Source organism: Pholis gunnellus (genome assembly GCF_910591455.1).
Source record: "Pholis gunnellus genome assembly, chromosome: 17".
NCBI lineage: Eukaryota > Metazoa > Chordata > Actinopteri > Perciformes > Pholidae > Pholis > Pholis gunnellus.
The window spans coordinates 5,905,772-5,930,450 of record NC_136544.1 but is presented as its reverse complement, the minus strand read 5'-3'; the positions used below and the strand labels follow the sequence as shown (position 1 = coordinate 5,930,450).

Below are 24,679 nucleotides of genomic sequence, written 5' to 3'. Positions count from 1 at the left end.
GGGATCTCATGAATGAGTTTGAATTGCATGTGGATTATTTTTTTGTTAAACGTCACATGCTTTTAAAAGCTCATTTATCCAAGTGATTTTTTTTTTTCCAATAAGTGACATGTATTTTCTCACAATGTTTTATTTTTGCCATCCTTGTGTTTATTCTCTTCATTATTATTGAATGTATATAATAAATAAACTGTTTGGTTTTTATACTGGTCTGTGACTCCTTATTACCTCGTGCTGTTCTGTTTGAACATCGCGCTCCATAGCTCTTATATAATTGGTTTAAAGGAGGTGATGCTCAGGTATACGCGGTTTGGTTATAACCATCCTGACATTTCCCTCCCACACATGTGTAACGATCATCGTTTCACCTCCAGTCTTTGTCTGGAATGAGTCTACCCAAATCAGGAGAGAGACTCTCCAAATGCAGAGGAGCTGAGCGGCATGTTGCAACTTTTTGATGAGAAACACTGAGCACACACTGTTGTTCCTCCTCCTCACCAGCGTGAGTCGGATATGATGGATGGAGGTAACTGCGATTAACGCCCGCTCGGCTGGGTAACACTGACCAAAAAAAATAAAATCTACTGCGCGATAAACTCTTCCGTCACCTCACAACTTTTTCATCGCTGCCAAGGGAGAGGTATGGAGAATCTGGAACAATCTTTAATTGCATCTGGAGTTAATGGGCTGGATGTGGCGGGAAACCTCATATCCCTGCTAATTGCTTTAATGCACAAGAGGCCAATTGGCAGTTTGATGGCACGCGCTCTCTGAGTAATTGGAGTTGGGCTAATTGGAAGAATAGATTGAAGGCCGTCTGATAAGAGGGGGGGGGGGGGGGGGGTCATGTTTGAAGATTGCATCTATTGAAGTGAGGATTTGACCTTTTTTGTGGGTGGCAGAGTCACTACAGGCCACATAACAGGCTGAATGTAGTCGAAGCTATTCCTGTCGTTGGATTACAGGCATGTAATATTGGCCTACAGGCCTTTTCTTTCAGACAGTGAAAGTCTATAGCAGTCAGTTCCGACTGGTTTTGTCTCGGTGCGTCTAAACACTGCCCCCTGGTGGTTAAAGTGTGGCACTGCACCCATGCTCCCTGAGTGTTGGTGGAGCCTCCGGTCCTGCTACCATGGCACTGAATCTCATTTAGAGCTTTTGGTGCACCATCTGTGCAGTCTGAGAGTGGGGAGACGCAAAGCTTTATGGCAAGCGCATCATTTATAGATCAATCTTTTATTTAGACCACCTGCATGTGTCATTAGAGTAGAGAGTATACCGTGTTGCTGGAGAGAGCCACACCTTGTATACGCCTCGTATCTTTTTATGCAGGCGGAACACATCCCTTGTTTTTACTTGACAGCACCCAGCGACTGTGACTTAACTCTGAATATGAAGACGTTAATCAGTGATGGCAGGAGTCTACCACGCTGCTGACAGGGTCTCCTGTCCCATCCTCCTCCTGTGTTGTCTCGTCTCATCTCATCTCCCCTCCTCTCTCCTCTCCTCCTCCTTTCATCCCTCCTCTCTGCTGCTCACAGAGGCCTCTGCCCCGCTCAGCAGTTTGGCACTTTCAGAGTGACAGTTTCACACCTCCTCTATCACCATGGGGCTATTACATCTCAGAGCTACACAGTCATGAAGACTCCCTTCTACTAAGCATTTGATGTGGATTTCCCCTCAGAATAAAGCTGGACTATCTGCACCCATCCAGCCTCCAGGGGGAACATCAAGCAGATGAGTCATTCTGCTGAGTCTCTTTTTTTTATTTTATTATTTGTATTTTATTTTTGGGACAGAATATTTTAGATCCTATACTGGCACATTTGAAATAACAACTCTTATAACACTAAACAGAAATTATTTACATTTGCACACAAAAAAGAAGGTCGTAAAAACATGTGCCAAATACAGATTAGTGCATGAGTTACCTACAGTTTTGTGTTATCTATCGGGGTGCGTAAGAAGCAGACATGAAAAATGATTTTAATCAATATTCATCATAAGGTTCCAGGTAGTTGGTGGTCTGCGGGCGAGGAATGGTGTAATCTCTGTCGGGGTCGATTTCCTGAAACACACAGAAACATAGAATCACTCATCGCGGCGGTGCAGTTCGTAAGCCTTGACGAACTGAGCGTTCATTAACCTTACGATGTGACTTGGCTATAATTGCCCCCAGCAGGGGAAAAGGTCACGGCTCTTAATTGTAGAGTCTGCAAAGTCAGATTTGTCAATCCTATAATGCTTTGTTACTCACTGTCACGGAGAATTCAGACTCGTAGGGTGATCGCAGAGATTGCTGAGTCCTCCTGCCTGAAGGGAGACACACGATCCAGTTAGCTCATTATCGGTCCATTATGTGCTGTTCGTCATAACGGAAGGCACACTGTGAGCGCTGAGTCGACAGACAGTGGGAATCACTTAGTGTCGTTAGTGGGTTTTTTCTCTTTCGTTCGCTTGTAGAGTCTTCATTTGGACAATTTAGCTGTTATTTGTACAGGAAGTGGACAAAAAGGGCCTTAAAAAAACAAGACTGAAGTAAAAGAAATAACATATTTTTGCCTTTACAAATGCATAAGCAGAAAAACAAACTAGTGCTTAATTTAACAATCTCAGTTCTTTTTTTTTTGCTGCTACAGCCTTACTTGGACTGGTATGACCGCTAGCTAATAGCGGCTAATGTTTGCTAACGTTAGCAAACTTCAGATGGATGTTGTTGTGTGACTGATATTAAAGTCAGTTGGCCTACTTCATAACTCTTCTCTTGTAGTGCAGTCGTTTTATCATTTGTTATTATTCCATAATAGTCACTTGTGGCCACAGTTCAGAAAGAAGTTAGTCTAGTTTTAAAGTTACTGGAAAAACAAGCTGGGTTCTAGTCCTGAGGCTACATTCCAGTTTCTCATTATTGTACCGGTAACTACAATTCATTTGATTTATTATGTGACATTATTCCTTGAGGCGTTATTGTTCTGAGGTCTGAAACAATTCATTTGCTATATGATAATTGGTTAATTTAAATTGTGTGAGGTTAATTGTTTTGGTCATTTTCAAAAACTGATCTGTTGTGTTCTGTTTCGGCTCAAATTTGAATATTTACTGGTTTTATTCATCATCTGTGAAATTAAAGGTGCTAAATACGAGATTGGGAGCATTTCAATGGCCTCTCAAACGGCTCTCGACACGGCGACACCTGAGCCGGCGGCTAGCAGCTAGCAGTGTAAACATCAGCCGCAGAGCTGACAGAGCTAACAGTGTTTACCTGAGGGGGGAACCGGAGCGTGGGTGCAATGACGGCGTTATCAGCTGTAACCATCATACGAGAGCCGTGCAGAGCGGTGGCATTGAGCTAACCAGTGGGGAACGCTCACATGCACTAAAAGCACTCGCGGTTGTCCCGGCTATGTCAACAAAGCAAGGAGAAGCTCAGATTACAACACACACACAGAAGGAGGGTGACTTTATGCGCTGCTCAGGTAGACATTACTCCACTATATCTGTACATAAATAATATTTGTTAGCTGCTACATTAATGCTCTTAATCCTGTTTATTGCACCTTTAAATATCTTTTGTTTTTTTACTATTGGTTCGGACCGAACAAGCAATGTGAAGATGTCACCTTGTGATGGGGAATTTATTATCCTATTTTCTGACATTTTATGTACCGAATCGAAATGAATTGCTTAATCGATTGAGAATATAATTGTTAGTTGCAGCATTAATCATTTTTACACCCCTCGTCTAGCTTCGCCCCTTTGCACGATTCGCAACCTTTCAGTCAAGCGCCTGTCAGTTTGGCCAATGAGGAAAGCTTCTCACCTCTGCTCTTCTCACTATCGCTCTCAAAGCTCCCGTTTTCTTGCCCTTCCTTCTGGCTGGCCAGTCCTGGCATGTCGGCACTGGGGCTGGTCCAGCCTGCAAAGCTCAGTGGGATATCCTTGGACTTGGCCTCCCCCCTGCAGAAGATGGCGATCTGGGACAGCCCGTGGCCCATCAGCAACACCCAGCCGTTCGCCACCAGGGCGATGCAGAGCACCGGGTCATCCCACCGCGGCCGACGTTCCACCTCAGGGTTTCCCCTGACGAGCATCGTGATCCACACCACCCAGATGCAGGCGGAGAGCAGCAGCGTGAGGAAGAGCAGCGTGGCCCGCGCTCGGCCCTGCTGGCGGGCGGCCCCCGTGTAGCTGTAGCTGTACGTGAAGCAGGAGCGGTACAGGTAGTGCAGGGAGAGGATCAAGCTGACCACCAGCAGGCACAGCACGTAGATCTGCAGCATGACAAATTCCTCATGGCTGTACTCGCAGGGCTTCTTGTCCCGGACCAGCACTACGATCATCCACTGGGTAGAGATGATGACCTGCACAGTGAAGAGCCCCAGGGCCAGGGCGGGCTCCCCCCAGCCGCGGGCCGCCGCGAAGCCCAGCAGAGAAAGGCAGCGAGCCAGCAGGCAGGAGAAGGCCAGGGCGAAGAGCACGCTGAAGAGGAAGAGCCTGGTGGGGCAGGTCTGAGGGGTGAGGCGGATGATGAAGGAGAAGGTGATGGCAAAGATCCCCGCTGTGGCCAACAAGTACATGGACATGCAGGCCACCGTGCCGCCGATGCTGCTGCGCTGGTTCCTTGATGAAACGCAGATCCACACGGACCAGAGCAGCAGGGCAAGGAGGAGGCACATGCTGAACAGGAAGCCCGAAGAGGCCAGGGTCTCCAGCACGATACCCCACGCTGCCCGGCGGTCACACAGGTACCTGTAGATGGGGTTCAGTTCTCTGCCGCAGCCTAGCACGCCCTTCCAGGGCGTAACACTCGAGGAGGGAGAGGATGTGGTTGTGGTGTTGGTTGAATTGTCGTTGGTTGTCTGGCATAGACAAGTGAGAGGGACGTAGAAGAGGAGAACCAGGGGGAAAAGGGGTTTGTGCATCTCGGATAAAAAGGCCATTTTCATGTTTAGTCAGTAATCCACTTGGGGATCCAGTCCTTCCTTTTAAATTGTCCTTCGATAAAGAAGATCTTTTCTCCTGAGACAAGAAGCACAAAGAATGTCAACAACACCAAACTGAAGTACACGTTTTCCTTGAGCACGTTAACATTGACTGAGGGCGACTGAGGGCATTGAAAGCAAGCGGGGTGAAATGGATGACAGGCTAACACAAGAGGTCACTGCGTGGAGAACAGGGAAAAAGGGGAAAGCGGTTTGACAGCATGAGCGCTGGAGGAGGCAGCGCATAAACATGCCAGAACAAGGCAGAGGAGTGTTCAACGCTGAGAATGGAAGGGGGGGGGGGGGGGGGGGGGGGGACGTCTGAAACATGGAGGTGAGACATGAAAGGTAACTATTCCGCTGCATCAGCTCATAAAGCTGCCACAGACAGACGGGGATACACACACACACACACACACACACACACACAAGGTTTACATGCAGTTCAGATTGGAGGTGAGAGATATTCACTCCTGATAGCTGATTGCTGCTTCCTCCAGCCTGTGACTGAGCCTTTGTTTGAGGATCAAAGACGACCTTTAGCAGGATTATCACTCAGTGAATATGACCCCGGACCTCCACTTTGCCCCCACACTGGCCTTCATTTGTGTAGTTCAAGATTTGTAAAACAATGGCTGGAAATTACACCACTTAAGGAGATTACTTCTAAATATAAAGGCTTGGAGGTCTTGATAAGCCTATTAATGCCATTTTCATGATGATTTCTTTAGCCAATGATAATAGCTGTTATTGATCATAACACAGAGTGCACAAGAATTCAAGAAATGGTATTCTTTTATTTAAGGAAAAATAGATGTTTACTCGAATACATCTTTGGTGGCTATGACTTAAACTATTAAAATTAAACCACAAAGAAAGAGGCCATCTTTACGAAGAAAAGAAAAAGGTGAACTTACCCTTTCCGCTTTGGGACGTGAGAGTAAACGCTTCCACCGCGAAAGTCTTGATTTTTGAGTTCGGTTGGAAGCGTTGCGCTAAACGGGCGGCTTTAATGCGCCTCCTCTGCTGATGCCATACCTCCGCCAGCCCCCGGGAAACAGGAAGAGGGCAAGATGAGGACGTGTGGGGCGCGATGGAGAGAAGATTGCTTTTCTCTTTGCATCAACAGGTTGGGTAAGAGCAGAGAAACCTGCACCCCTACTCTCACCTTCCTATCAGAGCCCTCCTGTCTCCCTGTGTCCCTCCCTCACACTATAGGTGGGGCTCACACACCTGGAGGGGGATGACACACACAAGCTCCCACAGGGAGGGAGAGAGTTCGCTCCTCCCTACGTTACGAATCCATTTCCCATAAGAATTTGCATCCCGGATCTCGATAATGTGCGCACTTTATGTGGAGTGCGCGTGCGCAAGATTTTCATGTGAAACAGAAATGGGGTTGTGAGGGAGTCCAACTGACTCATCCCCAGTCTCATCGGGAGACAGAGCAGAACCGGCCGGTCACCTTAGTTACTGGCAAATCACAGCAACAACATTTGGAAATGGCGAGTTAGCCGCGGGGGGGGAAGAGTGCTTTCAAACTGTTGTCTTTTACAAGTCCGTACGTAACACCTCGACTCATGCCCGTACAAGTAAAGAGTTTACAGGGTGTGTTCGCTTGAACAGTAAGTCACTCTTCAACTGTAAAGTCACTCTGCAAAAACACACGCCTGTCTTTCTAACCGGCGAGCTTGTTTGCTGCAGGAGCAGTGTGTATGCACGTACGGTACATCTATAAAAGTGTGTATCGTGTGGGACAAGATCACTCAAAGTCTATCTCCTGAATACTCCAAAACCCAAAGTCTCCCCGGTGTGACACCTAACACCAGGGGAATTCAAACATGACGTCATGTGTTTTTAGGCATCCCACACGATTCACACAAGTGAAACATTTGCGTATGGATTATCTGTCGCTCAGTGCTGACAGCAGGTCGCTGTTTTGAAAGAGAAACCGTAGCAACCCGAGTGTCTGGGAAAGGTGGTTGAGGGATAACGGCGTTGAAGGGCGTTGTGGCAGAAGCCATGTAGTAGTTGTACAGTTTCAGAGCTTATTTCTCTTTTTGATCTTTTGTAAATAGCAATGTTGGACTGTTGGGCCACGACTCTTAACAACTATTGTATGAGTTGCTGACGAATTTTGTACAAACCTTCAACGAATCTTACTGACTTTAGTGATCCCTGACTTTTCCGAAGGGATGTTTGTTGTTTTGTCCAGCCTACTGTAATTTTCTCAACAATGGGATGGATTGCCGTGACATATGTTAGACACAATCATTTCCACCTCAGGATGAACTGTAATAACTTAGGTGACCCTTTAACTTTTTCATCTCACACAAACAGGTCAAAATTTCAATTTGCCCAGTTCCTTTGCTTCATGACGTAGTTTTTCGAGGCCAACCAGGAAGTTATCATCGTACTGGTTCCCTCGGCAAAAGGACGCTGGGAGTCTTTCATTGGATTTTGGATTATCGCACGTCTTGTTCAGCAAGATCATCTTCACAAATGAAAAGCACTAACATGATGAAGCGTGAATGCAAAAAAAGCTAAAGTTAGGCTATGAAGAAACAACACCCACGGTCACACGAGTGCGAGTAAACACAACACGGCTGTGAAGGTGGACTACAGGCAGGATGACGTGTTGTAGTCTCATTTAGCCACTTGTTAGCGACCGCCTTTTTAAAGTTAATTCTCTTGAGGGGCGATGACTGACATGTTTTATGTTAAAACCTCTTAAGCTTGTGTTGACCTCAGAGCTTATTTCAGCTATCAAACCAAAAAACCCCTTCAAAAAAACTCTTTGACTTCGAGACGAGTGACTCATTTCAGGGTTTTAGAAATCATTCACTCTATGTCTGCAAAAGTAACGACATTCCCCATCAGCCTCAGCTGCGGGCTGTTTTTAATGCTAGTCAGCTAATGTTAGCATGCTAACACGCTAAATCAAGATGGTGAACATGCTGACTGAAGCGTCCTCGTGTTAGCATTTAGCTCAAAGCTCTGCTACAGCCTCACAGATCTGCTAGCATGGCTGTAGACTCTTAATTATAGTTCATGTACAACATGTAGGGTATATTCAAAAGTAGAAAATAATTATATTGTTCTATATAATGTCTAGAATACTGTTTGAATATTGTTAGTGGTGTGAGCTGGATCTTATACTTACTATACCAGATGATTTATTTTCCCCGCGTGATGAGAAAGAACACTGTCTCTTGTTAATGCCATGATTTGTTTTACTTGTCCTACAAAGAGCCACGTGGGAGTGTGTGGATTTCAGGAAGCCTTAAAATGAGCGGTAATTATTATTAGATGTGCTCCGACAGCATTGGAGTTAAGAGGCAGAAGGAAACGTCATCAATTTGAATTAGAGGACTGCGGGGAAACGTAGGGGAGTATACTTTCATGTTGTAGCTCATCCTAGATCCTTATTAGAGATATTAAATCATGATTGTTTTTTGTTTCCCTTTGTTTGACATATTTATTGCTTGAGATGAATTCCATGGCTGTCGTCTTTCATCTATAGGTGTTCCATAAAAACAAGACGGACAGCATGAGTACTATAAATATACACATTTTACTGCGGCTATCAGGACGTAGCAGTTCACAGTACATCTTCTGTGGTATTGCGCAACACATAACATACAGTATATGCCTTTGTTTTCTCTAAGGAGGGGCGTGGGTTCAGATAGCAGCAAGGAGAGAGAGAGAGAGACGGATGGGATAAAAGGGAGTGGATCCTCCGTGATCACGTGAAAGTGCATTGTAGCTCTCCTTGCATCCCCTTGGTGTTCACAGTACAGTTACAGTTGTGCACATGGAGTAGAAAATACAATGCAAAACAAAAGTGGGAGGACATACAAAAGGTAGGATGGGAGACAAGGTTCAACGCTGAGAACAAAATATTTACATTTTAATAGACAGCTAGAAGCGTCCATTGCCGTGGGTTGGGGGGGGGGGGAGTCCGAATGAGGAGGGGGGAGACGTCGGGAGAAGACTATCATAGATGGATGAAGGGAATACGGTATGTGGGTTTTTTTATTTTTCTCGTCTTCTCATTCCAAGTATATATATATATATATACTATAAAAAAATATCGTATAATCATATAAAAATAATATCATGATTTATGTTCTCCTTCCACTTAGTGGAGTGAGGCATGAGGTAGATAGACGAGAGGGCATTAGGGGGTTCGCTGGCAGTCTTATCCTGGCGTGCCGAGCTGGGACGGAGAGAAGGCAGGGCGGAGAGGGCCGGACGGAGGAGGGGTGCATGCAGGCGAGGAAGGCGGGAGGCAGCCGGTTTAGATGATGCCGTATTTGGCCAAGTCGCTGAGCTCCATGTCGCCGAAGGCTTCCCATGGGCACACCACTGTGATGTCTGTGCCGAGGCCCTCCATGCCGGGGATATCGTCGCCAAAGCTGCGAGGAGAGAAAACAAAAGAGGTGAGCTGCCTGACTTTGATTGTTTGCATTGAATACAAATAAATATATGTATAAAATGTAATGAATGTTTTTTTTATTTACCCCTTCTGGCCTGGCTTCGGGGCTTTGCTCTTGAATGTACGGGTCTGCCTCTGCTTGAACTTGGGTGGTCCCTTCTTGGGTGTGGTGGGGCCGGCCGTTGAACCGGGGGCCAGGGCGCTTCCTGCAGGAGGGGCGGCGTTCATTTCTGCTGAGGATCTCTAAAAGAAAGGCGACATGTGACATCAGACGGGGAGATCACAGTTGACTCCTGTGGCTTCCTCTGTCCCCTCCTCTTTTATCCTCTGCCCTTCTCTCTCCCTCTCTCTCTCTCTCTCTCTCTCTCTCTCTCCCTCTCCCTCTGCTGCCCTCTGTTAATCCTGTTTCCTTCCAGCCCTCAATGCCAATCAGAAGAGATCATGCAGATTAGTTTAAACAACCAGATTAGCTTTAATCCCACTCTGATCCGCAGCGGACTAATTGCCCTTCTTGAACAACAGGGACGCCATGTGCAATGGGACCTCTGACTTTTTTCAAAAAAATTCAACGGCTGATGTTTGATACTTAAGATATACCAGGATACTGATTACTGAATTACAAACTATTCCAGCGACATCATCTGTGAATTGTTTTCTCTTGCTGACCCGGTGAGGCTGCATCACAACACGTGTCACGGCGTTGTTTTCCGCAAATGGACCTGCTTACGTCCCCGTCTGTCCTGTCCTGTCCTGTCCTGTCCTGTCCTCATCTCCATCACGATCTTAAGAGGTATCCTGTCTGAGCTCTTGTTCTCTCCCCCCACCCCCCCTCTTCCTGTGACATCTGACACTGGTAATCCTGGTAGGGCCATTTGACAGAGGCGGAGAACACCCTGCCATGGCACGTTATGTCACTCGACCACATGTGCCCCCTGCCGCAGCAGATCTAGGGGGCCCTGTAGTGAGGGTCACAAAGTCTGTGGAGCCGCTGCCCAGCATGTTATCAGCCATCTGCTGCTGCGCCCCTAAAGTCACCTTACACCGGGCATCGGACAATACACACACCTGTCCTCTCCTTTTTAAGTTTCTACTAAATGCCTTTCAAGAGTCCTTCTTTTCTGAACTCCTACTGTACTTCAGCCTACACACGTCACGTATAACACATCAGAGCTTTCAGTCGTTCCTCTTCCTGGCAGCGGTTTACAGTTTTAGCTAACAATGCACAAACTTATCATCAAACTCTTAAGTGGATCTGAATTCTTGCATTGTCTATGAGTTCAGTGCCGACATTTTACCTTGAAGCAGTGCACAAGTAGTTTCTATTACCATGGCAACATTATAAAAGCTGTTATGATTAAAGTAACAAACGTCCTTCATAAGTCGATTAAGGCTGTTCTCACCTGTTGTCACAGATATCCCGAGAGGCCACCGCCGATCTCTGCTCAGAGAGATTGCTTGTTTTCTTCTTATGTGAATATGTGAAGCGTGTTTTCCGTGTTGCGCTTTTATATCTCCATCTCTAATCCCCACATCCTCCTCTTTCCAGTCACATGGCCACACCCCCCCCCCCCCCCTGTCCTTGTTCCCATCATGTCACCCTCCGCTGCCCTCCCTACCTGGGAGGCGGTGCACCCTCATGGGGAGACAGCGTCAAAGATCCATCTGGTAGGATCTGATCGGGCTTATCCCTCTAAACCCCAGCACGCCTGTGATGAGCTTTGTTGTGAGGTCAATGTGAGATGCTGCTTTCACGTGTAGAGCCACAACTAAACAGACGTCAAGCTCTTATTAGATTACATTTGTAATATGCAAAAATATAGTCTCTTGTGACTTTGAATTTGATTGAAAAGGGGAGCTTAAAACAAGCAGTTGTGTTCTTTCTGTAATGCAAATTGCATGTCGGTGTATTCAAGGACATTCTGAGCACTTACAGAACTCAAAAAGTGTTTTGATGAATCACTGCAATAAGCAGGTTTTAGCTGTGAGCTGAAGAGCCAAGCTGCCTGACCTCTCTTCATGTTAAAGTGTTGTTAATCAACATCAAGTGTAGGTGACCTCCCTCTCTCCCCCCATCATGATGTCACACATCACATTTGTGCTAAATCAAATGCAGCTGTTTGATCCTGAAGAATTGTCTTCAAACTGAACGAATAGCTGGTCCGGTTGCCTTCGACTTCATGCCTCTACATAGTTACTGAATTCTTCTAGTATACTTCAGTATTTTAGGAAAGGTAAAACTACTAAGGATTCAAGATCTAGGACTATGTTAGAATATACCGTGCCTGATCAGCAGAGTACATCTAACCTGGTGTGATATAATGAATGAAAGTTCTCTCGTAATGATTTGGCCTCTGCGTGTGGAAAATGTTGATTTACAGGGAGGATGCCGGATTAGCTTGTTTGGAAGCGCGACAAGAAGGCTCCTGAGAAAAAGCCATGACGCAACCACACAGCGCTGACGGGAAGGTACGTAAGCAGACGTTGTTGTTCTTCAAATGATCCAACCAGGAATTATTTAAAACCCAAGAGACGTTTACAGACTGACAAACTTTACCACCAACTCACACAGACACAGGGAAAGAAGAAGGCCTTTGTTCCTTGTGTCATTCTTTTGTTCTTCACTTCTTATATTCGTTAACTAATTGACTTCCATTCTATTTGCGCTCTATCTTGAAACATCGTTGCTAAAAGATGAATAAATTGGGACTAGATGAGGCGAGCGGCTCTGTGAGGCTGTTGTAGTCACAGCGGTGCTTTATGCTAACGTCAGCATGCTAACATGCTCTCAATGGCAATGCTAATATGCTGATGTTTAGCAGGTATGACGTTAACCATGTTGACCATGTTTGTTTAGCATGTTGGCTAACATTTAGTCGTTGAAAAGCTGGAGGATCACCAAAGTCAAGATGATTCTTCCTCTGGGGAACATGAATGTTTGTACAAAATGACAATCAATCGAGTAGACGTTGGCGGACCGGCCAACTGCCAAGATTGTAACAAAACGACCTCCCTGAAATCCAAAGGGTGATAGCACAATGCTCATTATTGCAACCACATCTTTAATGGTAGTTACTAACCACCATTATTTAATATCTATGCAGTCTGTAGCTTTTTACAGTCAATTGATTAACTCATGTGAAAATGGAAGCAAGGGCCAAGAAATGGCGATTAGAGTTGTCTGGATTAACGTACTGTTCAAAGATGGATGTCCTTTTTGCTATAATCTATCATTTCGTATAGTGGTCTGGGATTGGGGTCCATCATATGCTGCACATTAATCGGCTAAGGTTTGGAGGCCAACATGGTCCTAAAGCAGGACCGGGCAAAGGCTAAGCCTATTTACTTAGGAGTTTGTGGGCTGAAGATAGGAATGGAGCTGGCCTCTTTAAACGACACAGACTTTTCCGCACTATGTAATGTAAACTCTGCATCAGTCTGCGGGTTGGGGCGATCAGCAGTGTGGACCAGGCCTGTTTCATCAGTGTTATCACATCACAAATCTACGATACTTGCCAGTGTGCTGTTCTGTTCCAGAAACGCTGCTGTAAGTACAGTTGACTCAGCTAAGCTTGTATGCCTCGTGGCCTCTTTAAAGTACGCCGGCAGACTGTTAGCAAGGCTCCTCAGTGAAAAAAACAATGAACCGGACTGAACTAAAGCTACACGGTGAGATGTTAACATGTTGACACAGTAGGTCAATAAGTCAACCTCGGAGCCCACTCATCGTACGTCTGCTGGATCAGGCTAATACCTCGGCCACGAATTAGATTAACGAAGGGACTTAGTATTGAAAAGTACCACTGGGGCAGCAATACGACGCAGGGAGTCCTGTGCTTGTGTTCAGCTTCAACAGGCAGCATTTTACAGCATGTCAAACATCAGCTAAATACGACTTCAACAAAGAAACCTGTTCTTTCATGAAGCTCATGAATTCCAGTGTGTGTGTGAGTGTTCAGAGGAAACCATACTCTTTTTACGTCCTAGCCCTTTTGGCCTGAGTACCACCGTATACAGTGCAGGCATACAGTAACCTACATGTGTTGGATGTATGGAGGTTTGCTTTCCACTCCGCAAGAAGCTCAAAGAGCCCACGAGCGACTATTCTCAGCTCAATGAATGCACTTTTTATAGACATTATATTTTATTTTTTTTACCAAAAAGGGTCGAGACAGGACTGAACCACAGTCTCTAGTGTGGCTTTGGACTTGCTTTGTGTCCGAGACACATTTATCTGTGTAAATGCCGAGCCATCGTCCCCAAAAATAGGAGAACGTGACCCATTAGCGCAAACCGTTTGAAATCGTCTCTTTTTTTTTAAAGATCGAATCTAGGGTGTCAGGGAAGAGACACCAGACACATTAACATTCACTCCGCTTCCAGTCAACCCTTCATTGTGCTTTGATCCGCTCCGCACCCGCTAAGGGGTGAAACACATACGCTGTATCCCCTTCAGCTTTGTATGGCTAAATAATAATAACATCTACAGTATTGGAGAAAATACAGCACGGAAGTAGATTTATGCTGTAAGGGGTGATTCAAGAAGGTTTTCTGACATGAAAGGAACCTCTTTGAAGACGGAAACTACAGCCACCTTTCAAGCCTTCATGGGTGTTAAAATATCACTTTAAATGTATGTTTAATGAAACACCTTTAATAACAGTCTTGTGCGTGAACCACACGTATCCTGACATGTCTCAGACTGTCTGGTGTGCGGGTAAATATGAGGTCAGACGGTTCCAGTGTTGGTGTTGATGTAAGGGCTCGTTCAGAGAGCGACATATACAGCAGATGTACAGGTTAAACATGGGACCTCATCCCAGCGCATGCTGACGGGGCAACGCAGACACTAAGTCAGTGCGTCTGTGCCCACGGCCCCGTCAGGTTCTCAAGTAGCCCTCAAACAACGCAGTTCTTGTCTCAAGTATGTTCATTTCAATTCATTTCAATAGTTCACACAGTTGAGCTGTCCGAGGTTGCATTATTCAAGTGACTTTTGTCTTCCTACTGGCAGAAGCGTGACATGTTTTCAACCATGTATCCATTACTTGTAGCTAATGTTTCAAGCATTTTGATGATTTTAGCTAACTCATTCAACTGTTTGTTTTCTGTTAAGCTAATATTTTAACCATTTATCAATTACTTTTGCCAACTGTTTCAATTTCTCAGCGAGCTTACTCAATTTCAATCTCTCTCTCTCTCTCTCTCTCTCTCCATATATATATATATATATATATATATATATATATATATATATAGTTTATATAATGTATTTTTTTCTTCCATGTAGGCCTATCCCCTAGCACCAGCATGAGCAGGCCACCAGCTGGTTGGGAATTATTGTGTAAGTGACACACACACACACACACACTTACTTGTAGTCACATGTACATGCAGTACATAATCGGTTACATGTATCACAGATTCGTGGGCTACTCTTTGCTCTTGCGTATGTGCTGTCTGTAACAGAGTTCTTTTTCCATTTTTCACCCCCCGAAAACACATTTTGTTTGGGATTCAGTGGCGGCTGATCCATCACCTGTTTCACACAAGACACCTCTGTGACTCCAGTCAGTTCAAAATACCGCAGCAAGGCTTTCAACCACATGAGACGAGAGTCGAGCTCCTCTCGTTAACTGCGTGATGGTTTAATTCAGGATCCTCATGATCCTCCAGACTGTACCAACACTGTTTCAGAGTTGCAGAACACCGACCCAAAAAAAACCGCTTGATTGGCCTCAAAGAGTCTGTAAGTATCATCCTGTTTGCAATCTCTTCTTAAAACCTGCTCTTGAAAGGTTTCTCCCTCTGTTTGATCCGCCACTTCAGTGAAGTTGTTTTTCATTTGTTACGGCCTTGATGTAACAATCTTCTGTTTATTCCACTTTATATTTTTTGTGTCGTGTACCTAGTCGTTTTCCTGATCAATGTCATCTGCCACATCTTTTATACCTCTTGATTACGCTGCTTTGTAACTGCTTTCAGACGGAGCCGCATACATTATTCATGAAGAAATCACTGCTGTTTCTGTTGCATCAATATTGGATATTAGAATCTTAAAAAAAAAACCTGCTTTTTATTTTACATAAGTCATTTTCATTCCAGCTCAGTCAGTATTCACGGGCCTCTCTCTCTCTCTCACTTCCGATTGAAATTCCCAGGCATGGCTTACAGAAATTCACTTCAAATGCAACTAATGATTTTACTCATTCATGCAAACACGTTATGCATTTCCATTTCCTATCTGCCACGCTTCTTCAAGCTTTGAAGTGCAAAATCCTTTTCAGTTTTTGCCTAAATCTCTTACTTTCGTGGCAACCAGCACATTTCTTTTATACATGGATTTGCCTGCAGTAAATATATTATTTTTCTATTTGATGAATATGTTTTCCAATTTCCTTAATGTTTTCTCTGCTGGTTAATAAGCCGTACAGAAGAACAGGCTGGTGTTTCCTGTACGTTGTCAGCATATTGACTGAGGTGCGTTGCTTTCAATAAAGACACATTTTTAATGGCGAGTTGTCCTTTCCATTGTTTCTGCAAATATCTATTTGTGTTTTTTGGAATCTTTCCAGGGAAGCTGTGAATTTTCCTCTGTGTGTCGGCCTTGCGTAAGACTTTAAGAAGCCGGCGTGTTGAACTAATTGGACACTTGGAAGACTTCTCTGAAAGGCCGATTGACCTGAATCTCATTTCATGGGCTTACGTCGATTGTCGTCATGAGGCCTTCCTCAAAAACCTTTTCAGGAACTGTTTGAGTCCCGTCTCCCTCCTTTGCAGAGCCCAGAATACGTTGAGAAGAATGTCGTTTTACATTTTTTCTGTCTTTGTCTATACAGTACAAAGAGTATCTGTTGGGTGAAAATCATATAGAAGACATTTATAAAGTTATCTCAGGGAGAATTTCTGCAACCGCTGCAGTCGTTTTTGTGTGATTTTGTGTGACTTTGTGTCATGTTGAGACACAATTGTCTCTGAACCTTGTTGTCGTGCACGCTTATCCAAAGAAAAAACCTTTTGATCCTCCTGTGTGCCCATGCATTGTGCGTACAGCACAAGTGTTTGTCCCGGACTGGCACTTTGCCAAACTATCCCCCCCTTTTCTTCTGCAACTCCGAGGCGAGTCTTTTTGCGAATACGCTGCAGAAATGCAGAACGTATCACGGAAAGCGTCACAGCGAAAAATCCTGTTATTTCTCGCCTCACAGACTGAGGCGAGCTGTGAGCTTCATGTGCAGCAGCAGCAGCAGCAGCACGTATGTGGGTGTGCAATTATTAATATGCCATATTTCAATTTGAGGCAGGAATGAAAACATTGTGCAGAAGGAAAGGAAAGAGGCAGCGGACAACTTGGCTATCCTGCGGCCATTGTAGTCCGAATGTAAAACAGGAGAATAAACATTGAGATTCATGTTGCGCTGTACATGCTGAATACTATTTATTGAACCCTGACATTTGGCTTTCATGATATATGAATCAGAAAAGTAAGGACGGACCGAGATTTTTTTTCATGGGAAAATTCGCGCTTCAACTGCTGGTACAATGTTTATCAAAACATTGCATCAAAAACCAATCCCCACCATGACACGTTCTGCAAAAAGATGTAAAGATTTCCCGTATGCATGGGCCAAACTGATGTGACGTCTGACATGAAGGATGATTGCTTTCAATCTCGGTGAGAGGAAAGAAATATATTGGCTGAAATTGAACACAGGATCACACAAACGTCAAGACATATAGAGACACAGGGTGCGCGGGGTGCAGACGTGACCTTGGCTTTGATGTTTGATGAATCAGAAATGATAGATGCGGAGAGTTAGAACTTTTTCCTTTTTCGCGCTTTCAACTCACTCCAGTGTATGGCCTGTAACACACCTGAATCTTCAAACAAACCCTCGGCGGTCGCGTTGCATTGTGGGTAATGTAGGTTTTGATAAAGAAGACGCGTGCGTGAAATAGAAACGCCTAATACCTCCATTCTGCTGCATGGATTTTGAGCCTCTTTATTAAAATGTCCATCATGAGTCTGACAGTGTTTTGGATGCACGATGCTACATTAGGGAGTCAAGTGCTCTTTAAATGGTCTTTTAAGCGTCGCAACAAATCAGTTGTTCACAATGGACATAAATCAGAGCTTAAATTAAGGCAGAAGCAAGACAAGTTATAACGACACATAGCCTTTTATTTAAAGTGCTGTAGGAAAGCCAAGTAGCTCAGTACGACAGACTGCAGATTACTGCGGATCTTTTGACGTCATCAAATTCCAAACTGCGAAACAATTTGCTAAAACATGAGCTTGCAGTGTATTCATAATTCTGAGGAACATCTGCATCGTACTGCATGTGAGGCTCAAAGAGAGGGCCAAAATGTGTTCGGAGATCAAAACCGACCCGAAACACTCTTTCACACATTGGGATGTTCGCGTTGTGAAAGTAGTCGAGCCGACCGCTCGGAGTGGGTGCAGAGTGACGGAGAGAGGGTTAGAAAGACAAGGGAAGCTGTAATCGGGGCTTTAAGGCTTCCATTGGCATTAAAGGAGGCCACTTATTAGATTGGATCGGTGAGGCAGACTAATTGGATATCACCAAATCAGAGAGGCTGACGTCGTCGTGACACATGATGACGTTCGCAAGGGCTTGAAAGCAATGGGAACAGCATTAATAGCAATTAATAGAATCTGAGGCAGCCCAGAAACAGAAATACACGCTACACATGCACGTGCACACACATAACACACACTCATGTATATGCTGCAGTAGCAGTGCATGATTGCAGGTAGAAAATAGTGCTCATCCTATTTAATGTGTTTGTGTGTGTGTGTGTGTGTGTGTGTGTGTGTGTGTGTGTGTTGGCATGCAGGACGGATACAGGATGGATTTCTTTGCGTGTGTGACTTCTTGAAAGAAGCCATAAAGGATTGAAGAAAGCTGGTTGAGGAGAAGATAAAGGAAGCAAAAGGTTATTCAGCGTAGCGAGCGCTCCGAGGCGTCCCTCTCGGGCTCCGCATGCACCGGTGAGGGAATTAGTCCTCGGAGTAGACGTCATGTGATTTGACTTCTCTGCTCCCTTTCATTTGTACCTCGTGCACGTGTTTCCTGGGTTTGCTCCGAGCCTGAATGCAGACCTAATAAATGCTGCATTCATCTCTGCATTGAAATGATACATGAAAAGGAAAAGCTTATTTATGAATGTTTTTTATTTTTTTTATTTCCAACAGCCACATATGTTCTGTGTGAATGTATGTATAAAGATGAAGAACTGATGTTCCATTACAGATCTGTCAATGCTGTATATGTTTACCTTATTTTACTGCCACAAACATCCTGAGAGCTTTTAACGGAAACATCTGTTTGAACTTTATTTTCAAAAAACACTCCATTTTGGTGCATTGTGGGTGGGTTTTTTTTCTCTCACACACAAATACACATGCACATCACACACACACACACATGTTTGGATGGCTCACAGCGCCTGTTTTTGCCACATAACTGGATGTACCGCTAATGAACAGGATTAATGCTTATTTACATGTTTATGTCTTCGGGTTCAGGTCATAAATTCCCAATCTGTTCCACTTCATAGTACAGTGACGTGTGTGTGTGTCTGTGTGTGTGCGTCTGTGTCTGTCTGTGTGTGTGTGTGTGTGTGTGTGTGTGTGTGCACAAGGCAGGATACGCCCTTGGCTAGCTAAGCATCCCATTTCCAGCCCACAGTGTAGTAATGTACTCATTAATACTTAACAGTGAGTCTGTAACAGTGCGATGCCGTGATTGCCGCTTTCAGGCAGCCGTTAAAACCCAGGAAGCCGAGGAATACACATTATAGATCTTATATGTTGTGAGACGCTGCTGGATGACAACGTCGACGCCACGCCGAGCATTTTAAAACAGAACAAACCCCCGTGACCTCACCAAGCACACTGACTCAACTCTGTCGAGTAGAAAGCCCCGATGAGATATGATCTGAAGAGCCTTTTAGTGCTGAGTGTGTGCCAACTCAGTCCAACCCAATATCTGTGTTTGTTCATTTTTGCACAACGTACTAAGGCTGCTGTAACATTACGTTAAAATGCAGTAAAACTAATGAATCAGTTTAAATCAGAACAGCGGACTAAAGCTGCCTTAAGAGTTTTAAGAGTTAAGAGTTTCCAATAATCTTTTGTAATTATTATTATATGAAAAAAGAGACACTTTGTGGCTGCAAATAGACACAAAAGAACCACAAGGACAAAAAATGAATACAAACGGACAAAAAAAACCCGTAAAATTACCAAAAAGATACAAAACAGCCAAACTGAAAAATATGGCTCCAAAAATGTGATGTTCTAAAACATTGATGCCAAAACCTTTCACATCTGGCCTTCCATTCCGTGCTATGTCTCTTTATTAAAACGGCAGCAATGATTTGAGATCAATGCGTCCACGGGGACATGTCGTTTTACATTCGTACAGTTTGTTAAATGGTTCAGACAAACCTCTGCCTCAGTATGTGTTTGTTTCCCAATAAACCACAGTGCACTCTAACAGCCTCCTCTTCACTTAAAGCCCTGCTGCAGGCCTGTAGAGTCTGGGAGCTTCACTTTAGTCCCTCACCCACTGTTATAATGTGCAGCCACGCGGCAGCCAACAAAGATGAGAACCAGAAAACCATAGTGAGACAGAAGAGACGTTATGAGCTGGGAGGGAAAGAGAGAATTCGCCAGGAAGAGACGAGAGGAATGAAGAGGAGATGCTGCAGCTCCCTGCAAGGCTGAAGGGAGGAAAATGTTCAGACGGCGCTCGAAGGGAGGAGAGAAAAGAGGGAATAGCACTCTTCAGCCTCCTCGACGTTACCGCTGTCAGGGCTAACGTCTCATTACCAGTCCTAGCTGGCGGCTCTCAGGCAGTCAGCGAGGGGTCAGTAGGGCTCCAGAGAGAGGCAGGATAACAGAGAGGCTCTCATTGAGCTTAATCGCATAAAACAGAGACATGGAAAGACTCCGAGGAATGGCCTCAACAGAGGATTTCGTGAGGAGATGCTTTCATTTAGCTAACTGTGGGAACTGAAGTATATGTTGTCCGTTTTAAAATGAGTGGAGAGGCCAAAACATGTCAGAAAAAAGGAGACTGGTGTCTATCTTACTGTAACGTTTGGTATTTAATTTGCTTTGGCAGGAGGAGGGGGGAGGGGAAAGGGAAGGAGGGCAGAGGAAAGGAAAGGAGCAGAGCAGAGTGGAGAGGAGGAGACAGGATATGACGTTTTAAGTGAAGAATTACAGTATTGGTAACAGCTCCTAGTGAGAGGAATTCAAGTTTAAAAGCATTCCTAAGTATGTTTAATAGCACCCCTAGTGGTGGATGTTATATGTTACAGTATATTTACTTATAGAAGTTTAAACGTGAGGGTTTAGGGCTGTCCCGCTGTCAAATCATCGAGTGTTTGAGGGGTCTCTCGCAGACATTTTGAGCCCTTTATGAACCATTTCCGCTTGCAGCAAAGTGCTGTCCCGTTCATATTTACACCATCTCAAGCCCTCACAGTCTCTCACACTCAACCACTTACCAGGTGACATCAGTAAGTCCTTGAGGGTTCAGGGTTTGAGGGTTTAGGGGGGACATTGGGATTTGGCCTGGGTTTCACTGGAGAATCTTCAGAGCTCACGGCTTCCATTTTCATAGCTAACCGAAATCCGTCAGACTGTTGGATGGGACTCGTTTGCTCTCTGCTCCGTGGAACATTAGATTATTAATAGTGTGATTCGGTTTGTCACTGTTTTTGCGTTTTGTGGCATAATAAATCCATTTGATTTTAACTTGAACCAGCTGGTCTGTTTTGGAGGCGGATGAGGAGCACATGGCAAGGGGGAGGGGCGGACAAACAAGAGAAGGCCACAAATCCAAATACAGGAGTGGCCCTCATAAAGTGTGAACTCGATCGATTGGTAAGGGCCATAATCTTCTAAATAAGTAGACGCAAATACATATACGTGTGCACTCATCAGTCAATGTGGTAAACAACAGGGTTTGTTGAAGCTCTTTTCCACCGACTTATTACTGGCAATCACTCTTTTCCTCCTGCAGGGGGCAGGTGAGTGTCACTCAGCAGAGGGTGCAGCCATCCTTCAGGTGAAAAAAAACACCTCTTCTTTAGTTTGCAGTGTGTCACTGTGGCCGGAGAGGGTGGAAGAGGCCAGGTTACTATGGTTTCACACCCACAGCTCAGCATTACATACACACACACACACACACACACACACACACACACTCCATGCACACTAGTCATGAAGTCAGCTTAGTGTGCGGTTCTGCGGTTAGTGCTCTCGGTGTGTGGACTCCTAATCCTCTGCATAATAATATCATGTGGGCTTTAGCTGCAGAGGATAGAGGCTCCTCTGCTCAGGCCTGAGCTGATGTGTAATTGCTTTAGTTATAATACACCAATAACACATTGGTGCAGACCATGACATGTTACATTCCACTGTGCAGACCCCTCAATGGTTCAGGTTTATGGCCCACCGCCCGTGATTTATGTTTTTACTGTATTATATAGCTTCTGTCTTTGGCCACAAGGGGGCAGACGCACTTTTAAACAAACTCGGCAACTTAACTTTACAATCTGGTTTAACGTCACAATACTGAGGGAGGAGAAATATGGAAGTGGCTTTGTGAGGCTGTACTTGAGCTAAATGCTAATATCAGCATGCGGACTGTGATAATGCTAGCATGTTGATGTTTAGAGACATGTCACTGGCATGGCTAAAACAAACATATATGTTTCCCTGCTGCCTTTAACATGTGCAACTATATCTTAAAGTGAAATAAAATAGATTAAACCAGCTCTTTTAAATGTGATGAGGTTTGCAGTTTAACATGAGATGAATTGAAGATTCTGTCAATAATGCTGCAATAGCCACATTAGCTGCTCGACTTGTGCCAAAAGAATAAATGTATAAGTGCGTGGGGACAGGGACAGACTATGGGTAGCCTTGTTTTCATTAGTATCTGAGAAAACAACTGTGAGTTGGCTCAAGTTACCAGCATGCACGTTTTCTTCAAATTACAGAAAAAGAATGGCCTCTGGAGAGATTTAACTCCGCTCAGAAGATAAGTTCTGTGTTTCTTTCCAACTTTGTTTGGCGAGTTGTGTGAACACTCAACAGTTCATTCATTCAAATCAACATCACAAGACTTATACTCAGTTTAGCTCAAGTTCATATGTTCCGAAATGTGTCAGAAAATGAAAACTAGAAACTGTCTTTGGTCCCCTGATCTCGTCTATACCTCTCCAGGGGAAATGGCTACTCATCACTTCAGATTATGGCATGTGATAACTCCATCATCACAAGTCCTGCCTTGGTCATTCGGGGACACAGCTCCTGTAGGGTTTCGTTCAGCGCCATCCTAAAATCAGACGACAGCCGAGAGAATGTGAGTCTGAGAGAAGCTGAAGGGGTTGTTGGGTGCAATCGCTCCCTGTCGCTCCGTGCACTGTCTTGCCTGCGTGTCACCACTCAGTCGCAGACGACACGTTGGTTCTCTGCTTGGCCCGTCGCGTTGGTGGCTTCATGCTTGTGATTAAAGCTGACCGCTTTTGACAACTGCGAAGGGAGAGAGAGAGGAACAAAGTACAGAGGGAATGGTGGATAGAGGGAGAGATGGGAAAGAGGCACACACAAAGAGATGAGATGCCGTCAAAGTGTGGATGACAAGCTGGACTTTTTGTCGCTGAATATCGACAATGCGACAGAAAAGAGCGGAATTACAAATGGTCTGGGACAGACATGCTAGCAGCCTTTAAGTATGGCAGTGGGAAAGCCTGGTCACATCAGAAAGTAGAGCCCTGATTGTTCGGGGCGAATATGGTGGAGGAACGTCGAATAATATTTTTGGCAATATAGTGACATACAGCTTTAAAAAGTTGCATTTTGTATTATTTAAAATATGTATTTTTTCTTTCTATACTGCTGTATGGTGACGGGCGCACTGAACTTGGTATCTCCCACCTCTCCCTTAACCTCATTGGATCCCACGGCCCACCATTGGATGAGGAGCAATTATCGCGATTGCAACTTAAACACATTGGTTGGGGGTAACTGTCTGTAAACCATTCCTCCTTTGTGGAGTTCTTTATACTCCGACAGAGGAGGATAAATAAAAGTAGAGCAACATGGCTAATAAGCTACGATAGCATTTTGAGTCCTCCGGCCCTCCGTTCCCTCAAAGGTCTGCACTTACAAAGACGGCTCGCTACAGTCAAGAGTTCACCCAAGTTGACCTTGATGCGAATAATCCATTGAGTTTGAAACGCTGCTGTGACCGGTTTACAGAGCCTGAATCTATTTACATACTTAAGCTCAGTCAGCTTGAAGTCCAGCTGTAAAGTTTATGTTTAGAATCCCAAAGACATGTCGAGTCCGAGACTTTTGGCTTCGTATAATTAGCAGGGACACAGAGCCAAGAGGAGAGAGGATGCAGAACGGCACAGTTTGGTGTCTCTTTAAATGGAGGGATGGAGAGAGAGGGGGGGGGGGGGTGATAAGATGATAAGAAAGACAGACTGATAAAGGGATGAGAGACTTTGCTGAAAAGGCAGGAAAGAGAGGAAAGTAGACAGAAATAAGACATTTAAGAAAGTGTACAGTTGATTCTTATTTCTAGATGAACAGACTGCTGCAGTTAGTGTGTTTGTGGTCGTGCATAACAATCATTGTGGGGCCCTTGTTTTGAGGAACCCCCCATAGCATGCTTTCATATTACTGCACTCCTCTGACTTTCATAAACAGAGCCGCCATCTGTGATCGCTTGTCTGTGATTGCTATCTGATGCAATGCATTTTTGTGTGTGTCTGTGTGTGTGTGTGTGTGAGATTCCTGAAAGGAGTAGGTGGGTGCTGGTCGCATGCCCTGCAGGTCAGTTTGTTAGAGTTGGCACCACAGGAGAGCGGTGGGGCACCAAAGTAAACGCCACATAAAACGAAAAAAGTTGGATGGTGCTCTTCTGAGAAATAGAGGCAGATTATACTGAGCTACTCAGCAACAGAAACACGTAAACACACACACACACACACACCTACGCACTTACTCTCTCTCACACATACACACACATACACAGATGTGCAGCGTCTCCTGAATTGACCCACATTATTGATGCATTGAAGAGAGATTTAAATCATTTAGACTGTGCTTAAAAGTTAACAGCACAAAGCCAAGCAAATTTGGTTGTTGCAGGTTTATAACGAGACCTAAATAAAGTAAAAAAAACAACAACTATAAATCTAAATAAAA

At 44.6% G+C, this 24,679-nt stretch overlaps 2 protein-coding genes across 3 annotated transcripts; both read right to left on the bottom strand.

Moving 5' to 3' along the window:
• Window positions 1-1,781: 1,781 nt before the first annotated feature.
• LOC306709665 (G-protein coupled receptor family C group 5 member D) lies at window positions 1,782-6,163 on the bottom strand. 2 transcript variants are annotated; one of them, XR_013767483.1, is made up of 5 exons: window positions 5,900-6,163; window positions 3,821-5,019; window positions 3,263-3,401; window positions 2,258-2,313; window positions 1,997-2,068 (listed from the first exon to the last, which is right to left on the bottom strand). XR_013767483.1 is itself a non-coding variant. In XM_079177902.1 (4 exons), the coding sequence occupies exons 2-4, from the start codon at window positions 4,944-4,946 to the stop codon at window positions 1,991-1,993; spliced, it is 1,260 nt and encodes a 419-aa protein (XP_079034028.1). In that variant the 5' UTR covers window positions 4,947-5,019; window positions 5,900-6,158; the 3' UTR covers window positions 1,782-1,990. The 2 variants fall into 2 exon arrangements, 1 of the variants encoding a protein (XP_079034028.1); XM_079177902.1 differs by lacking the exon at window positions 3,263-3,401 and having other exon boundaries at window positions 1,782-2,068; window positions 5,900-6,158.
• A 3,119-nt stretch (window positions 6,164-9,282) lies between these two features.
• On the bottom strand, window positions 9,283-10,881 carry pde6hb (phosphodiesterase 6H, cGMP-specific, cone, gamma, paralog b; the record flags this gene model as incomplete). Its single annotated transcript, XM_079177099.1, has 3 exons — window positions 10,821-10,881; window positions 9,506-9,663; window positions 9,283-9,400 (listed from the first exon to the last, which is right to left on the bottom strand). The coding sequence occupies exons 2-3, from the start codon at window positions 9,646-9,648 to the stop codon at window positions 9,283-9,285; spliced, it is 261 nt and encodes an 86-aa protein (XP_079033225.1). The 5' UTR covers window positions 9,649-9,663; window positions 10,821-10,881.
• Between the last annotated feature and the right edge of the window lie 13,798 nt (window positions 10,882-24,679).